The 18,172-nt window shown below is 52.0% G+C and overlaps 1 protein-coding gene across 1 annotated transcript in view; it reads right to left on the bottom strand.

Annotated features, from left to right (window-relative positions):
- Nucleotides 1-14,235, bottom strand: part of MELTF (melanotransferrin) — a 36,302-nt gene extending 22,067 nt beyond the window's left edge. Inside the window, exons 1-5 of the mRNA XM_007667095.3 lie at nt 14,022-14,235; nt 9,605-9,759; nt 3,369-3,468; nt 2,684-2,866; nt 283-439 (exon numbers count right to left, since the gene is read on the bottom strand). Of these exons, the coding sequence (XP_007665285.2) occupies nt 283-439; nt 2,684-2,866; nt 3,369-3,468; nt 9,605-9,759; nt 14,022-14,070 (644 nt within the window). The 5' untranslated portion in view covers nt 14,071-14,235. The remainder of the gene's footprint in view (nt 1-282; nt 440-2,683; nt 2,867-3,368; nt 3,469-9,604; nt 9,760-14,021) is intronic.
- Nucleotides 14,236-18,172: the final 3,937 nt, after the last annotated feature.

Genomic DNA, 18,172 nt, shown 5'->3' with positions numbered 1-18,172 from the left:
GCCGTAATCCCCAATTTAAAGATGAGGAACTGAGACCCAGAGTAATGACTCCCTCAAGATCCCACAGCAGACAAGTAGTAGTAGAACGAGGATTAGAACACAGGTCCTTCCGGATCGCAGGCCCGCGCTCCATCCACTAGTCCACGCTGCTGTCCCAAGTGTTACGTCTAGTGCTCTGCACACAGTAGGGTCTCAGGAAATACCACTGATCCATCACCCCAGCGATGGCCTGCGCCACTTGAGTGAGGCACGCAAAGGCTGGGGACGCGGGGGCCCTCTCACCGGAAAGCTCCGCTGTAGTCATAGTATCGCTCCAGGTCGCTCTTGTAGCACTTGCCCTCCCCGGCCGCATCCCCGATGCACAGCTGGCAGAGGGTCTGGGAGTAGTTGGTCTCTCCGGCTCCGGGGACGCAGCTGCTGCTGAAATACTCACTGACGGCTGAGGGGACAGGGAGACAAGAGGCGATGGAGAACGGATCCCAGGATGGTGGATTTCCATCTAACCCCAAGAAGCTTTTCTGTCCTTTTTTTTATGGTTATTTGTTAAACAATGTGTGCCAGGCACTGTGGCATTCATTCATTCAATTGTTTTTATTGAGCGCTTACTGTGTGCAGAGCACTGTACTAAGCGCGTGGAAAGTACAATTCGGCAACAAATAAGAGACAATCCCTGCCCACAACGGGCTCACAGTTTAGTAGGGGGGAGACGGGTTACGAAACAATTAAATAGGCATCACTGTACTAAGCGCTGGGGTAGATACAGGCTAATGAGGTTGGACACAGTCCAAGTCCCACATAACAATAATAATAATAATAATAATAGTAATGATGGTATTTGTTAAGCGCTATGTGCCAAACACTGTTCTAAGCGGTGGGGTAGATACAAGGTAATCAGGTTGTCCCACAAGGGGCTCCCAGTCTTAATTCCCATTTGAAAGATGAGGTCTCTGAGGCCCAGAGAAGTGAAGTGACTTGCCCAAGGTCACACCCATGACCTCTGACTCTCAAGCCCGTGGTCTTGCCACTAAACCCTGGGAACTCACAATCTTAATCCCCATATTACAGATGAGATAACTGAGGCACAGAGAGGTTAACGGACTTGCCTAAGGTCATACACCAGACAAGTGTGGGAGGCAGAATTAGAATCCAGGTCCTCTGACTCCCAGCCTGTGCTCTACGCTATTAGACTACGCTACTCCTCAATGCTTGGCTATTTTCCCTTTCTCCCCAAGGGCTCAGAGCTTCATCGGGGACCTACTGACCTCTCCCCAGATCCTTAGTCTTAGGGCCCGAAGGCGCGATGTGGCAGCTGTATAAGGCAAGAAAAGGGCACGACGGGAAGGCAGTTGCTTAATAATAATAATAATAATGTTGGTATTTGTTAAGCGCTTACTATGTGCCGAGCACTATTCTAAGCGCTGGGGTAGATACAGGGTAATCAGGTTGTCCCACGTGAGGCTCACCGTTAATCCCCATTTTACAGATGAGGTAACTGAGGCACAGAGAAGTGAAGTGACTTGCCCACAGTCACAGCTGCCAAGTGGCAGAGCCGGGATTCGAACTCATGACCTCTGACTCCCAAGCCCGTGCTCTTTCCACTGAGCCACGCTGCTAGACGCAGGCCAGTCGGGGTGAGGAATAACTGCTCCTGATGCCGTGGGAACCTAAGTACCCACAGGTGGGCACCCGTCGCCACCTCGGCTCGGCTGGGGTCTGGAGAGGAGGGCGCCGAGAGGGCCCAGAGCTGCGGAGCCGGGTGGGGGTCGGGAAGCCCGGGCTGCTGCCGCCGCCACAGTTGATGGCCACGCTGGAGTTGCCGGGTCGCCCGGTAACGGTCGTGGCGTTGGGCAGGTGATGGAGGAAGAGGGTACGGCAGGGGGCTTGGGTCTCAGACTAGCTCCAAAATTCATTCTTTCATTCGATGGTATTTATTGAGCGCTTACTCTATGCAGAGCACTGTACTAAGCACTTGGAATAAACAATTCGGCAACAGATAGAGACAATCCCTGCCCAGTGACGGGCTCACAGTCTAATCGGGGGAGACAGACAAAAACATGACAACGTCATCACGATAAATAGAATCAAGGGGATGCACGCCTCATTAACAGAATAAACAGGGTAATAAAAATCTATACAAATGAGCACAGTGCTGAGGGGAGGAGGAGGGAGGGGGGAGGAGCAGAGGGAAAGGGGGCTTAGCTGAGGGGAGGGGAAGGGGGGAAGGGGAAGGCCGAGCTCTTGTGCAAACCTAACCGAGATGCAGCTGGAGGCAGAAGCGGAACTTCTGACCTCCCTCCTTGGCTCGACGTCTGATTTCCACCCCTCATTCCGCCCCTTCAAAGGCTTACTGAAGGCACATCTCCTCCAACAGGCCTTCCACGACTAAGCCTTCATTTCCTCTTTTCCCCCTCCCTTCCGCGTCACCTAGCCCCAGAGCACACGTGTCCGTATCCATAATTAATTTATATTAACGTCCGTCTCCCCCTCTAGACTGTAAGTAACCGCCTCGTGGGTGGGGAACGTGTCTATTCTATTGTTGGCGTTGTACTCTCCCAAGAGCTTAGTACGGCACCGTGCATTCTGTCACGATAGATCGATTGCACCGAGGGTCCGAGCGGGGTGACCGATTCCCGTTCCCCGAGATGCTCCTTCCTGGACCGGGCCCAACCCCGCCCCCTCTCACCTCTGGGGACGTCACAGCCCATCACGGACAGGCGGCCGCTCTCCACCAGGTAGCCGACGGGGACGTTCCAGCCCACCGTCCGGTTGATGCCCGTGTGGCAGGACTTGGTTCCTCTCAGGCTGTTGATATCCAGCGAGGAGTTTCTCCTGACCACAGCCACGGCGTAGTAAGAGGTGCCGACCTCTAGAAAGCAGGGGTGGAGGGTGGGTCGAGGGCGGTCTCAGAGGCCGACCGTCTCGGGGGAGGAGAGAGCCGGGATGAGGCCGGAGCTCATGACTGATGGCCCCGAGGGGCAGTGGTCACCGGCTGGGGTTGGAGTCTAGGGGCCAGCTGGGCAGGCCACAAGTGGACAAGGGGCAGGGGCAGAGTCTGGCCCTCCTGGGGAACACCAGTGGGAAACCACGATTAGGTGCCTGAGCCGCTTAGGCCAAGATTTTCTAGAAAATCAGGCCCCCACTCCCAGATTTGCCTGGAGCCCAAAAGAAAGGCTTTCCGGAGGAACAATAGGCCCTGGGAGAGGGCTCCCAAGGGAAATGTTTGTGGGGTGGGTGAGGGGCTGAGGTCGTCCCCCTGCCAACCTGGGGGAGGTGTCTATTCCGGGATGGGGAGCCCAATTTTCCTTGGGGTCAGACCTCTCCCAAGCCTCAGGGTGGTCCCACTGACCAATCCTCCCCCTGCCCTTTACCTTGGTCATACACTTCCCCCACCACAGGCTTCAGATTGTACTCCTTCCCGGCTTCGTAAATGGCTCCCCCGTCCAGAGTGATGGCGTCTGCCTTGTTGGCCTGTTGAGAGAGGAATCCCCCGGCCCCCACAGCGCACACACACAGAGTCAATGCCCCTGGCCTCCGGCTTGGCTGCTGAACCAGCCGGGACAATCAGGGACCCCACCTGCCGGGCCTAGTCATTAAGCCCTGGCCCACAAGGGGCTCACGGTCTAAGAAGTTGGGGAAGCAGTTACCTTGGCCCTATTTTACAGATGAGGAAAACGAGACACAGAAAGATGAAGCGATTTATCCAAAGTCACACAGCAAGCTAGTGGCAAAGCTGGCATTAGAACCCAGATCTGCTGGCTCCCCATCCCATGGTCTTTCCATTAGGCCACGCTGCCTTTTATTCCCATTTTGCGGGTGAGGAGGCTGGGGCCAGAGAGGTAAAGTGACCTGCCCAATGCCACACAGCAGGTCTGTGGCAGAGGAAGGACTGGAACTCAGCTCTCCTGACACCCAGGGCTGGGCTTCTTCCTCTGGACCACACTAAGTCTCTGGCTTTACCTAATTCTCCCTTTGACTCGAGCCTTAGCTTTCCAAGTGAAACACAGGCATCAAGGCTCGAGGCACTCTCCTCGCTTCCATCTCCTCTCCCAAATACCTGCGGCCTCACTCCACTGAACAGCCTGTGCGTGTTTGTCACTCAGGGAGAGGCCTCTGCGGCCATGTAACATAAGATAAAGAGACCAGGAATCAAGGTGTACCAGAAGGGTGACGTCTCAGGGCACGCGAGTTCTTCTCTCCAAAACCCCTCCTCTCAGCACACTCCTAGAACGTTTCTCTGGAAGGTTTCAGGTTTGTATGAGGGGTTCGAATAGAACCGGGTCCATTTTCCTGGTAATAAAACTGGGGTCCAGATGCTTAGGAGTCCTGCAAATTAGGAGCCAGGAACCCCCCAGCTCCAGCATCAAAAATGAGGTGACTCTCCCACCTGACGGACTAGACCGTCCCCATGCCCCCGAGAAACCAGATGGGGTGACTTCTTTCTAACAGCTGTTCCTTGAGGTATCAGATGGTCCTTGGGCCCGCGGCCCATTCCTCAAATGACCAACTGGGCCCAAGATGATCCATTTTACAGGATGAATTCTCCCACTCTATGCCTGCAGCGAGGACCTGAACTGCCCACTGGCCCCTCAACTCCTCAACACCTGGGCCCTTCACTCCCCACATCTCACCCCCTCGGATGAGCCAATCGGGAAGGAGGAAGGCCCCCATGGACGCTCTTTGATCGGGGCCCTTTTAAGGGCCGATCAGGTGCCTGTTGGCCTCGCAGTTCTTCTGCCCCGGCTACGACCTCCTCTCAGAAGGGCCAAGAATCCACAGCTCACAGAATCATAAAACCAAAGTCCGGCTTCCACTACTCACCGTCCCCTAATCTCTGACTGGTCAGCTGAGTTGCAGCACAGAAGAACCAGGCACCAAAACAATTAAAGCTGCATGGAAGAAACTTGGATAGAATTGCTGCTCCCAGATAGACCTACCTGCTTCCCCTGAGGACTCCTACTTTGTCCCCGGCTCCTGGCCTATGAAACGACTGGGTCCTAAACCAGGCCCGGGACAGCCCATCAGGAACTTGAGGAATGGAAATTCCTTCACTGTTGCCCGATGCTTTCCTAACTGGCTTTGAGTGCCTACTTGTTTCAAGCTGTGGGCAAGGAAGGAGCTGCTCGGAGCCAAACCCGCACCAGAAGGGTTCAGTATCCCAGTGTACCAGTTTGTGCTGGATTCAAGAGACAGGTGGACCGCAAGCTCTTTCCCAGATAACCTTCTCCCTCTCACCCTTCCTGGTGTACAAGTAGACCACACGGTCTTGTATTTTTAGATTGTGAAGCCCCCTGAGGGGCCAAGGACATGATCTAATTCCCACCTTTGCATTCTCTCCCAGTGCTTATGGTTCAGGGGTCTGCACCCAGCACTTACTAAATACTATTTCTTCTACCGTATCCTGGAAGGTTTGCTCGATCGGGTGCCTGCAAACCCCATCTCATTATTCCTTCAACAGCTGGGGACATTGAACTCCCCCCTGCAGCCCCTCAGTGCTCTCGCCTCCTCCTTCTCTAACTCCTACTGACCTCAGGAGCCACTTTGAGGCTATCGGACAGGAAATTTACCAAGAGACATCTTGGCTCCTGCTGGCTTTGCAGCTCTCCATTTCTGCATCTCCTTCCCAGCCACTGTCTCAGGAAAAGGCCCCACGTCCTGCTTTTCGAATCTAACCTTTCGACTGGGTCATGGATCCCTTTCTCTCTCCCCACTCCAAAACACTTGTTCCCACTCTTTTCTTGCTATCTTCAACTTCATAAATTTTTCTGGCTCTTTTCATCTGCCTTCACCCATGCTTTCCTCCCCAGTACTGAATACCTATCTCTTGACTCCACCGAACCCTCCATCTATTATCTCATCTTCCTGTTCCCATTTCTGCCCAAGCTGTTTGCATGGGCTACGTAGCACCACTGGCTTTCCTCTTGACCCCTCATCCGGTAGAGACCGCACTCCCTTTGACACTTCCTTTTGACTGTGCTTAAAGAACTCCTGAGCCTTCTTGACTCCTTTCTTTGTCACTGTGGACCATTTCCCATTCTCAGACCCATGGTTCCACTGACGAGGCATTATTGCGTGGTCTGATGGATAGAGCACGTGCCTGGGACTCAGAAGGACCTGCGATCTAATCCCGTCTCTGCCACCTGTCTGCTGAGTGACCGTGGGCAAGTCAATAGGGAAACAGCGTAGCTCAGTGGAAAGAGCCTGGGCTTCGGAGTCAGAGGTCATGGGTTCGACTCCCGGCTCTGCCACTTGTCAGCTGTGTGACTGCGGGCAAGTCACTTAACTTCTCTGTACCTCAGTTACCTCACCTGTACGATGGGGATTAACTGTGAGCCTCACGTGGGACCACCTGATTACCCTGTATCTCCCCCAGCGCTTAGAACAGTGCTCCGCACATAGCATAGCAGCCCTTTGTCTGACCTGATTAGCTTGTATCTACCCCAGAGCTTAGAGCGGTGCCTAGCACATAGTAAGTGCTTAACAAATACCATAATTATTATCTCTCTGATGGCGCCTTCTCAGGCTCCGTTGCTGGCTCCCAGTCTTTAAATGTGGATGCCTCACAAGTCTTTATTCTGGGTCTTCCAGTCTTCATGCTCAATACTCATTCGCTTCAAGCGAGTTCATCGAGCAGGAGAAGCAGCATGGTCCAGAGGGGAGGGCATAGGACTGGGAGTTAGAAGACCTGGATTCTAATCCTGGCTCTATCACTTGCCTGCTGTGTGACCTCGAGCAAGTCACTTCACTTCTGTGCCTCAGTTTCCTTATCTGTAAAAATGGGGCTTAAATACCTGCTCTCCCTCCCCCTTAGATTGTGAGCCCAATGATTAATGCTTGGCTCATAGTAAGTGCTTAACAAATACCACAGTTATTAATATTATTACCGCTCCCCTACGCAAGATGACTCAAATGTTCTTCTGCTCTGACCCCTCTCATCTTCTAGACTGTGAGCCCCTGGTTGGGTAGGGATTGTCTCTATCTGTTGCCGAATTGTACTTTCCAAGCATGTAGTACAGTGCTCTGCACACAGTAAGTGCTCAATAAATATGATTGAATGAATTTGACTCATAATCTCTCATTTTTTCCTTTGCCTACAATGTCTCCATATGAATAACTCTAAACAATATGGTGAAAACTGAGCCCCTCATCTTCTCTCCTAAACCTCTTCCTCCTCCTCCACTTTCCCACCACGACTGACAGCATCATTATCCTCTCTACCCTAGAAACCTCAGACTTGGGGTCATGTTTGATTCCTCTCCTTTTTCATCTCCTACATTCAGTCTGCACACTAAGTCCTTTCGGTCCATCCTCTACAATATTTCCTAGATGGGCCACAACCTCTTCACCCTAGTCACTTCCTGGAAGAATTATTACATTAGTCATTGATTAACCGATTGATCATTGTCTTTATTGGTTTCCTAGCTTCCAGCCCTTCCCCTCTTCAGGCTACGGCACATGCAACTGCCCTTTTTCCCTCCGCGGAACGCTCGCCCCAGATCTATGCTTCCACCGATGCTCTCTTTGCTTGCTACCTCACAACTCACTCGCTTCAATCCTCCCAAGCTAATCTCATTCTCGACTCTTCTGTCTCTGCTCCATTCATTCATTCAGTGGTATATATTGAGCGCTTACTATGTGCCGAGCACTGTACTGAGTGCTTGGAATGTACAATTTGGCAACAGATAGAGACAATCCAGTGAGCAAGCTCTTCCCACTTCCTGAAACCCTCTCCGGATCTGCAAAACCACATCCCTCCCCACCCTAAAGCACTCCTGGCATTTTCGTGAGCCATGCGGCACGCCGCCTCCTCAAAGAGGCATTCCCTGACTAACCCCCACCTCCCAGGTCATACCACCCGGCACCCTCAACAGTTGGGTACATCTGTGAGTTCGATCTGTTTCTCCGAAAACCAACATACCCATCAGTGGTGTTTAATGACCACCAAGGGTGGGCAGAGCCCTGTATTTAGGAGAGTATAAAGGAAGCAAAGTACAGGAACCGTAACCTCAAAGGCCCTGTAGTCTACAGGGGAGACAAGCAGTCAGAAAGTTAAAGCAGGAGCAGGAGGAAGAACAAGGATACAAAACATCAACTTGCTTTAGATACTAATGAGGGATCCCTCAATTTCAACAGTCACCATTAACAGCTGGTTCTGGTTCTAAGGTAATTCCACTAGGAAGCCAAGTGTAGCAAAGCAGATTCTGCCAAGTGAAATCTGGCTGCAGGCGAGGAGGGCACTGGTGTGCCATCTGGGCAGAGCCGAGGGGTGGGCCTGGTGCCCAGCCCATGCCTCCCCACCCCAGGCAGGTGATTCCCCTCGCTACACCTCTGTTTCCCCAGCAGCAACGTGAGGTTAATGAAGTCATTCCACCTGGCAGATGGCAGAAGCCTGCCACTGGGCAAGTCCGCTCTAGGATGGAACAATCTTTCTGGGCTTCGCAGCATCCGTGGCCAGAATCCCAAGCCCAGGCAAATCTCCCAAACCAAATCCGGAGGTGAAGAAACAGCTGCTCCCTGAAACATGGGCTGTTTTCCCTTTCATTTATTTTATCTGCTCAGATATGTTGGGCTGAAGGCGGAGATGATGACAGCAACCACAGCTTGACTCGTCATCCCCGAGAGTGGTGACATTTTCCTTCTCGGGGTCCCAGGGAATGCAACCTCCTCTCAGGATCCAATCTCTACTCTCAGGGCGGGTCAGTCCTGCATGGCCTTGACCATTCTGGTCAGCGGGGAAATTTTTGCCCCTTTGGGAGAGCTCAAGGCAGCAGGGGGAAGGGGGATTAGCATGGGACAGATGAGACTCTGGAACGCCGAGGCCCAGGAGTTGAGAGACTTCTTGCCCCGTATCTGTACCTCGGTTTCTCCTATCTGTGATATCTGACCTCCCCGAGGACTTTACAGGTTGGTAAGGTCACGGCTGCACCGAGTAGCCTGCCTATCGGCACTGCAGCCCTATCACCAAAAAGGGTCAAACTGTCAACTCCAAAGTGAGATAAGCTCGTTTGCTGATCACTTGGCATGTGATGGGGTTATAGTCTCATGCACAGAAATATTCCCGGCTCTTGACTACCCTCGTTTCTTCCCAGCTTCTTCTGATTCAGATTCAGTGGGCCCAGTATAAAAACCCACTGATGGTAGTGGGCTTTCCCTGGAGTTGCTTGATCTCCCCACTAAAACTTGAAAGAACACCAACTGAAACCAGTAGTTGACTCTTGAAACTTAGAGAGAGAGAGAGAGAGAGAGTGTATATGTCTGCAGTTCTATTGTTTGGTAGACAGGAAAGGAAGACTAAGAGCAACTTTCTGCTAAAATCATCTCCTCCTTGCCACCCATCCCCTTCACCCAACTTCTTCACCTCCCAGCTGCTATGAGGATTTCCCCCTATCCAGCCACTCTGGGGAAGGCTCCTACAAAAGGAATGTGTCTCCCAGTAACAGGTGAACTTCTCTGCTGATCCTATCGCTGAGCCCGGCAGAGGAATCGCTCTCCCTCTAGTCAACAGCGGGGATCGTTGCTCTGGGGCTGAGGCTAACTGAGCCCTGGGGGCAAGATGCCAGGGGCAAAAGGGAGGTGGAGGAGGAGCAGGAGGAAAGGCGACACTCACGGCGATGAGGCGGACACAGTCATCAGCGGAGGCCTCCTGGACGCAGGTGAGGAGCGGGTGGATGCCGGCTTCCTTGAAGGCCGTGCTCATGTCTTCGCATTTCTCCTGCTCCGACTCTGAGGTTGTGCACCACCGCACTTCACTCAAACCGAGAGCTGCAGCATTAGGTCACAGAGGAGGAAGAGTGAGGGAGCTATGCTTCCCAGCTTGCTTACCCCACACCCGCCCTCAATCCCGTGTTCACCCCAGAGGTGGATTGAGGCCCGGATTCAGGGGAGCGGGTCATCTCCGCCCTTAGCCCAGTAGCTCTCAATAGTCCTGCAGTATCTCTGCAATCCTACTCCACAGGCCAGGGACATGGGGGGAAGGAGGGTGAGGAGTTAGGATCACTTGCGATACCGCTTCCTCTCTCTCCCTTGTCTTATGCTATCGAGTCATCTCCGTCCCACAGCGACACCATGGACCTCCCAGAACGCCCCACCTCCACCTGCAATTGTTCCGGTAATGTATCCATAGTTTCCTTGGTAAAAATATGGAAGTGGTTCACCATTGCCTCCTTCCACACAGTAAACTTGTGTCTCCACCTTTGACTCTCTCCCATGCCGCTGCTGCCCAGCATGGGTGATCTTTGACTTGTCGCAGATTGCTTTCTGCTGGCTAGTCACTGCCCAAGCTAGGAATGGAACGGACAGGCCTCTGCTTGACTCTCCCTCCCATAGCCGAGGCTGGTAGAATACTGGAAACTCACCAGGTGTGGCCCTGAGAAGGCATCTCTCTTCCTACTGGTTCTCAAACTCTTAAATCTATTAGCCCTACTTCCAAGTTTCTCATCAGTCCCTATGTTCCACATTCTTTCTTCATCACAAAAGCTACCCCAAATTTCAGTCCAACTCTTGTCTAATATTTCAGCAGATCTTTTAAGGCCAAAAAACAAAGGAATTCGTGCAGGTGGGCGAGGAGGGAGAAAGAGAAGGGGTGTCTCTTGAGGAGGTGAAAGGGGTTGGCTCACATGTTCAAATAGCCCAGTTTGCTGCTGGCCTAACTGTTGGTAAGACAGCATTCCAGTCCCCAGAGTCCCCCTGAAGTCCTTCACTCATTCAATAGTATTTATTGAGCGCTTACTATGTGCAGAGCACTGTACTAAGCGCTTGGAAGTCCTTCTAGGCCTTCCCCGAGGGAGGAGTCCAACTTCCAGATTAAGAAACTCTGCCAGAGACCTTTGAAAGTGACCAATGCCCACAGAACCTCAGGTAGACTTCTCTACTAGTCTTCAACCTTCCTTTCGTACTGAAGCGGCTCCTTGTCCTTGTGCTCTGGGGTCCAGAGAGGTCCAGCTGGGGTGTCCCAAGCTCACCAAGGGTTCTACCGCTGGCTCCTCTGCTCCTTAGGTGGGAAAGGACCCGGCCCTACTGTCTGCTGAGGGAAATGGGTGGAGGAACGGGTCTGAAGGGTATGCCCATGCAGGCCACGTAGCTGAAAACCTGGCCCGTTGGCTCTAGGCTGTGACCGTGTCTCTGGACAGAACAGCTATGGAGACCCTCCCTTCTTTTGGTGTTTCTGACCACCAGTCCTTCGAAGAGGTCTCGATCCAGCTGGAAAAATCAGCAAGAGGGCTGATAATTATGATACTTGTTAAGCACTTTACTATGTGCCAGACACTGTACTAAGTGCTGGGGTGGATACAAGCAAAGCGAGTTGGACAAAGTCTCTGTCCCACGTGGGGCTCCCAGTCTCAATCCTCATTTTACAGATGAGGTAACCGCAGCCCAGAGAAGTGAAGTTATTTGCCCAAGGGCACACAGCAGGCAAGTGGCAGATCTGGGATTAGAATCTGGGTCCTTCTGACTCCCAGGCCTGTGCTCCGTCCAGTAGGTCGTGCTGCTTCCCTTCTTGATCCAGCCCTTTTGAGTATCCCCAGGCTTGAGGGGGCCAATTTCCTTTCCCAGCCACCTGGCCCTTGGTGGGATCTGGGAGGGGCAAAGACCAGGGCATGACTGTGTCTGGTTATTGTGGCATCAAACTCACCCAGCCTCTTAGTACAGTGTTCTGTACTAAGTCATATTATTCTTCATTCAGTCATAGTATTCTGTCATGTTTATGGAGTGCTTTTTGTGTGCAGAGCACTGTGCTAAGCACTTGTTGCCGACTTGTTCATCCCAAGCGCTTAGTACAGTGCTCTGCACATAGTAAGTGCTCAATAAATACTATTGAATGAATGAATGAACTTGGGAGAGTATAATAATAATGATGGTATTTGTTAAGCGCTTACTATGTGCCAAGCACTGTTCTAAGCCCTGGGGGGATACAAGGTAATCAGGTTCCCCACGTGGGGCTTACAGTCTTCATCCCCATTTTACAGATGAGGGAACTGAGGCACAGAGAAGTTAAGTGACTTGCCCAAAGTCACACAGTTGACAAGTGGCAGAGACAGGATTAAAACCCATGACCTCTGACTCCCAAGCCCATGCTCTTTCCACTGAGTCGCGCTGTTTCTCAATACAACAACGTAAATACAGTTGAATAATGACAGAGTGCAGAATTGTTCTGCTGCTTCCATCTCCCCGACTTCCGCGTCGTTCTCCGGAGAGCTCCGAGAGCCCTTCCCACCTCGTCTCTCGGCAGCCCAGCGGCAGAGCTGAAGCAACAACACCCACTCCGCCACGGGGCAATAGATTCGGCTACGGAATGTCAGTCCTGGGGTGGGGAAATACCGCCATTACCACCCCTGTGTCGGGTTGTCCATCTGGGCCTTGTGTTTGCCACTGTCTCCGAGTGGAGAAGCAGCGAGCAGCCTCTACCAGCCCGTGAAGGGACAATCCCTTAGCTGGCCCACGGGTGGTCAGTCTGTCGAAGCTGGTCCCCGCACTACGGATGCTGGCTGGGGCGTCTCGGGTGATCCAAGGGTTACCGCCAGCAAGAGTCACCCTACCAGGGCGTAGAGTTTACTTCTTGGTGGGGGTGGAGCTGGGGGGAGAAGTGGGGAGGTTAGAGGATTCAGGTTACCCGGGAGGACAGGAGAGGTCATTGTTCCCTACGGACCGAGCCGTCTCTCCTAGTGGCTGTCCGTCTCTGGGGAAACAGGAAGGCGAGGGAAAGAGAAGAGTCTGAGGTTGGACGGTTGGCAAGTCACGCTCTGACCGAGGCCGCTGACCGCCCACTCCTCCCCGGGCTGTTCAGAGCCGCCGGTTCGGGCCCGGGATACCTCGGGCCCTCGGGAGGGGAGAGGACACAGCCAGACTGGGGACGTGCCCATGGGAACCTTGGGGAGGCAGGCAACAGAAAACCGATTCTCCTCCGTTTCCCTCCCCTCCCCTTCTCTCTGGGACTGGATGAATCCGTCAGCGTCTTTCCGTCTCCACCTTTATGAGGCGAGGCGCGTGGGGACGGGGGAAGGAGGGGCAAGAAAAATAGTTCTAACGGACGCCCGTCTCCTGCCAAGTGTCTTCCAACAGCATTCCTCCCGGCCCGGCGCCTGGCCCTCCGCCCTCCAGGAACAGAGGCCCCTTTCAGCCGCTCCAGAGTCGGGCCGGCGGTGAGCGGGAGAAGGGAGTCACCTCCTCAAAGATGAGGGGCACTGGCCGGGGGCTGCTGGGAGCAGCTGGTCAGGAGTTTTCTGAGTCAGCCTTGAGTCACCCCAGTCTACCCGCTCCCCCCCTTTTCCAAACAGCTATTTCTCCGAAATGGATTCGGTCCCCACGTCAGCTCAGCAGCTACCTTTCCCTTCGCCCCCACTCTGGCTCCCCCGGCCCCTGCGGCTGTTCCCCAGGTAATTTTCCCATCCTTTCCAACTTGCTTATCTCCCAGGCTGGAATTTCCCTTGACCCCAGCAGGCAGAGACTTTCAGAAAGCAAATATTGAAAAAAAAATCCAAGCCCTGAGAACTTCACCTCGGCACTGTCAGACCCTCGGGGGGTCAAGTTCACGGTCCACCGTAGACCCCTGACAAGGCGGGAGGCAAGTATATATTTATATAGTCTTCCTGTTTGAGCTGTATCAATACCAATCAACCAATGGTATCTACTGAGTGCTGACTTTGTGTAGAACACTGTACTAAGTACAATGGAGAGTACTGTTGTAGCTACAGCCAGAATCATTCATTAACCCAACTGCACACCCCCCGTGAAATATTGTCCTTCCACACGAGCAAACCTTAAAGTTTTGAGGTTCGAACGGGCCGACGTCAAAATTTTTTTTACCATCACCGTGCTTGGGTTAGGCTTGGTCGCGTCCACAGTCGTCCCCGAAGCGACCTCAGCCATCCACTCCTGCCCGGTCCGGGTTTCCATCTGACCCACTGCCCACCCGCCGCTTCGGACCTATGCCTCTCAATTCTTTGAACCCCAGAGGGCCCCTCAGAGCAGGAGAGCCAAAAGGCCCGGGGCGGTCTCCTCAGAGGGTGACCCCGACAGGCACTTACCGGTCTGAAGGAATACGAGCAGACACAGCGCGTTCCCAAGGATCATCATGGCGAGGGGAGGGCTGACCGCCGGTCAGAAACAGGATAAGTGCTCTCTCCTCTATCCCCACTGCCGGGCTGGACTTGGGAGGGTAAGCGCTGCTGCTCCTGGTAGCCCAGACCCGGTTACGGTCTGACTCGTGCGGAGTGCCCTTTGCTACTTAAACACCCATCCCCTTCCAAAGAGGGAGGGAGGAAAAGTGAGTGGAAAAGGAATACACCCTCTCCCCACCCTCTCGCAACCTCTTCCTCTCCTGCCACAACTGCAATTCCCTACAGGATATTAATTACCCGGATTACTGGAAGAGAGAGGGCTTTGGATACTAACCTAGCACCATCTATCGGCACAGGTGGAACGGATTACGGACGAGTTTGCCAACTGTGACCTTTCCGGACGTGAGGTCGACAAGCTGGCTGGATAGCAGGCAGTCCCTCATCAACTTTCTGCCTCAATCTGGGGAGGGGGAGGAAGAGGTGGGTTCTGTTTGCTGCCTCAAGAGCCAGCAGAGAAAACTGATGTTCAGTTGGAGTTGCGGTCTCGCAACTGGCTGGGGGAGGGAGACCCCATTTGTAGCCCGAATTTGGGAGAGTATATGGGGCTGTCATGGATTGGACCCCTCCCTAGGGAAGGTCACTTGGTCTTCGGTCACACTTCCCTTGGTGCAAAGAGCAGGGCGGCCTGGGGCGCAGAGCGGCCCTAACTCTGGATCTGCCAATTAATTGTTCTCCAAGTGTCCCTGAGCCAATCACTTCCATTTGCAGGTGGAGAAGAATGAGGGAGCTCCACAAGAAAGTAGGTTGGAGGAGAACAAAGTGAGACGCTTGTCAAATCGAAGTCCCAGAGATTCGGAAGGGAGATGTTGGAGGAGGGCAACCAACATCCCACCCGGTTTTCGGTGTACTCTTTTTGGAAGGTTGGAGTTTCAGCTCTAAAGAGGACTAAAGAGGGACAGATGAGGTTCTCGGATACCATTAAATCCATCAGACATTTACTCTTGCTGCAATCCAACATAGGGTCAGGGAGTATGTGGGTAGGAAGGAGTAGCCTGGACTCTTCAGACCAGAATAATGATAATAATGTTGATATTGGTTAAGCGCTTACTATGTGCAGAGTACTGTTCTAAGTGCTGGGGGAGATACAGGGTGATCGAGATGTCCCACGTGAGGCTCACAGCTTAATCCCCATTTTACAGATGAGGTCACTGAGGCCCAGAGAATAATAATAATAATAATAATAATAATGTTGGTATTTGTTAAGCGCTTACTATGTGCCGAGCACTGTTCTAAGCGCTGGGGTAGACATAGGGGAATCAGGTGGTCCCACGTGGGGCTCACAGTCTTCATCCCCATTTTACAGATGAGGGAACTGAGGCACAGAGAAGTTAAGTGACTTGCCCACAGTCACACAGCCGACAAGTGGCAGAGCTGGGATTCGAACTCATGAGCCCTGACTCCAAAGCCCGTGCTCTTTCCACTGAGCCACGCTGCTTCTCTGGTCCAGAAGGGACCAGAACGAGAAGCCCCAGTGAGTTTCAGCCACCTGGGCAGGCAGATTGCTCGGGTGAGTCAAAATAATAGACTTTTTCATCCAATTTGCTACTTTAGAGTAGTGGATAGAGCATGGGCCTGGGAGTCAGAAGGACCTGGGTTCTAATCCCAGATCCTCCACTTGTCTCGGTGTGACCTTGGGCAAGTCATTTCACTTCTCTGGGTCCCAGTTCCCTCATCTGTAAAATGAAGATTAAGACTGCGAGCCGCATGTGGGGCAGGGACTGTGTCCAACCTGATTAGCTCGTATCTACCCCAGTGCTTAAAATGGTATCTGACACACAGTAAGCGCTTAACAAATATCACTAAAGAAAAAAAAATACTTCCAAAGGAAAGGCATACCCCGCCGTTGAACCGTGGGAGAGCCCCTGGCCGGGGAGACTATAAGTCACCTGTGGAGTGCAGATGCTTCTACTCGAATGGGGAATTTAAATTCCAAGATAGTGATGGCTGTTCTTAGAAATGTTCTCCTGAGCTGCTGCAGATGTCTTCACCTATTAGTTCCGCAAAGCCTGACCTGCTTGTGGTCCTGAAGAACAGAGTTCAGCATAGCCTAAGGGAACCTAAGGGAAAAGAAAGCTCAAATTTAGGAATTTCTTAGCTGGGTCAAAGGGTCCCATATCCATCAATGGTACTTACTGAGCAGTTACCTTGTGCCTCCAGAGCCCCGAACTAAGGGCTTGGGAGAGCACAATATAAGAGATTCTGGCAGAAACGATCTCTGCTCCCAAGGAGTTTACCTTCTATCGCTCTTGAGAGCCCAGGACCTTGCCTGAGACATCTATTGCAAATCACACCATGATTTCTTCCTTAACCTTAACTCCTTCCCTTCTCCCCACAAAACCGTGGCTCAGTGGAAAGAGCACGGGCTTGGGAGTCCGAGGTCATGAGTTCGAATCCCAGCTCTGACACTTGTCAGCTGTGTGACTGTGGGCGAGTCACTTAACTTCTCTGGGCCTCAGTTACCTCATCTGTAAAATGGGGATTAACTGTGAGCCTCACGTGGGACAACCTGATTACCCTGTATCTACCCCAGTGCTTAGAACAGTGCTCGGCACATAGTAAGCACTTAACAAATACCAACATTATTATTATCATTATTATTATTATTAAAACCACCTAATTACTAACTTTGGATGGCAATAGCTATTCCAAGACATACACCTTCTAGACTTTAAGTTCGTGATGTGCAGGGAATGTGTCTACCAATTCTGTTGTATTTTACACTCCCAAGCATTTAGTATTACTACTATTAATAATGATAATTGTTGTATTTGTTAAGCATTTACTATCTGCTAATCACTGTATTAAGCACTGGGGTAGATACAAGCAAATTGGATGGGACTCAGTCCCTGACCGTGAGGGGCTCCCAGTCTCAATCCCCATTTTACAGATGAGGTGACTGAAGCACAGAGAAGCGGAGTGACTTGCCCAACTTCACATAGCAGACACGTGGCGGACCCAGGATAGGATCCATACCTTCCGGGCCCCTGACCCGTGCCTCATCCACTATGTCATGCTGCTTCTCACGTGGTCCGCCCATCATACAGCGGACAGTACAGTAGCACAGTGCTCTGCACACAGTAAGCGTGGCTCACTGGAAAGAGCACGGGCTAGGGAGTCAGAGATCATGGGTTCAAATCCCGGGTCCGCCGCTTGTCAGCTCTGTGACTTTGGGCAAGTCACTTAACTTCTCTGTGCCTCAGTGCAGTTACCTCATCTGCAAAATGGGGATTAAGACTGTGAGCCCCATGTGGGACAACCTGATCACCTTGTATCGCCCCAGCGCTTAGAACAGTGCTTTGTACATAGTAAGTGCTAACAAATGCCAACATTATTATAATTATTAAGCTCTCAATAAACACCATTGATGATAGTCTGAAACATCTGATCTACAGAATATGCATTTCCAGAAACCCCCAAACCCTCATTTTTATGGCAGTGGAAAATTGAGAGAAAAGAGAATGCAGACCCAGGGCTGAGTTGGTGACAATTGATGCTGTCACCTACCCGCTGCGGGATAATGCAAACGGGTGCGGGAAGGGCACAGAAGGTGGCAACTGGACAGTAGCGGCTCCTACATTTCAGGGAGGTGCCAGGATCCTGTCACTCCTGCACTTCACCAGCCTTACAAAGGGCATTACAACCTGAGCTGTCATATGGACCCCTCTGCCCCAGGGCATATAACTTCTTAAAATAGAAAATGTGTCTTGGCTCCAGGTTAGGTGCCAAGACTCCCGTAGACGGAACATTTACGCCCGGCTATACATTAACCACTAAGTGCATTAGAAAAAAAGGAAAAGAAAAAGGGGACAAAGCTTATCTCTGCTGACTGCCTGAAATAGTGGGGGATGTTGCAAGGATTCAGATCCACCGGATAATCAGTTAGTGGGAAAACGGTCAAAGATTAAGTTAAATCTTTAATTGCACATTCTTTGAGTATTTTAAGAATCTATCAGTGGGAGTATGAATGGAGAAACACTTCAGGGCACATGAAATCAACTCTCCTGTCCAAAGATTATCTACAAGGCCAAGGGTAATTGGAATCTAGAATGCCTTATTAT

This window comes from Ornithorhynchus anatinus, chromosome 7 (genome assembly GCF_004115215.2).
Source record: "Ornithorhynchus anatinus isolate Pmale09 chromosome 7, mOrnAna1.pri.v4, whole genome shotgun sequence".
Taxonomy (NCBI): Eukaryota; Metazoa; Chordata; class Mammalia; order Monotremata; family Ornithorhynchidae; genus Ornithorhynchus; species Ornithorhynchus anatinus.
This window is presented reverse-complemented; position numbering and strand designations above follow the sequence as displayed.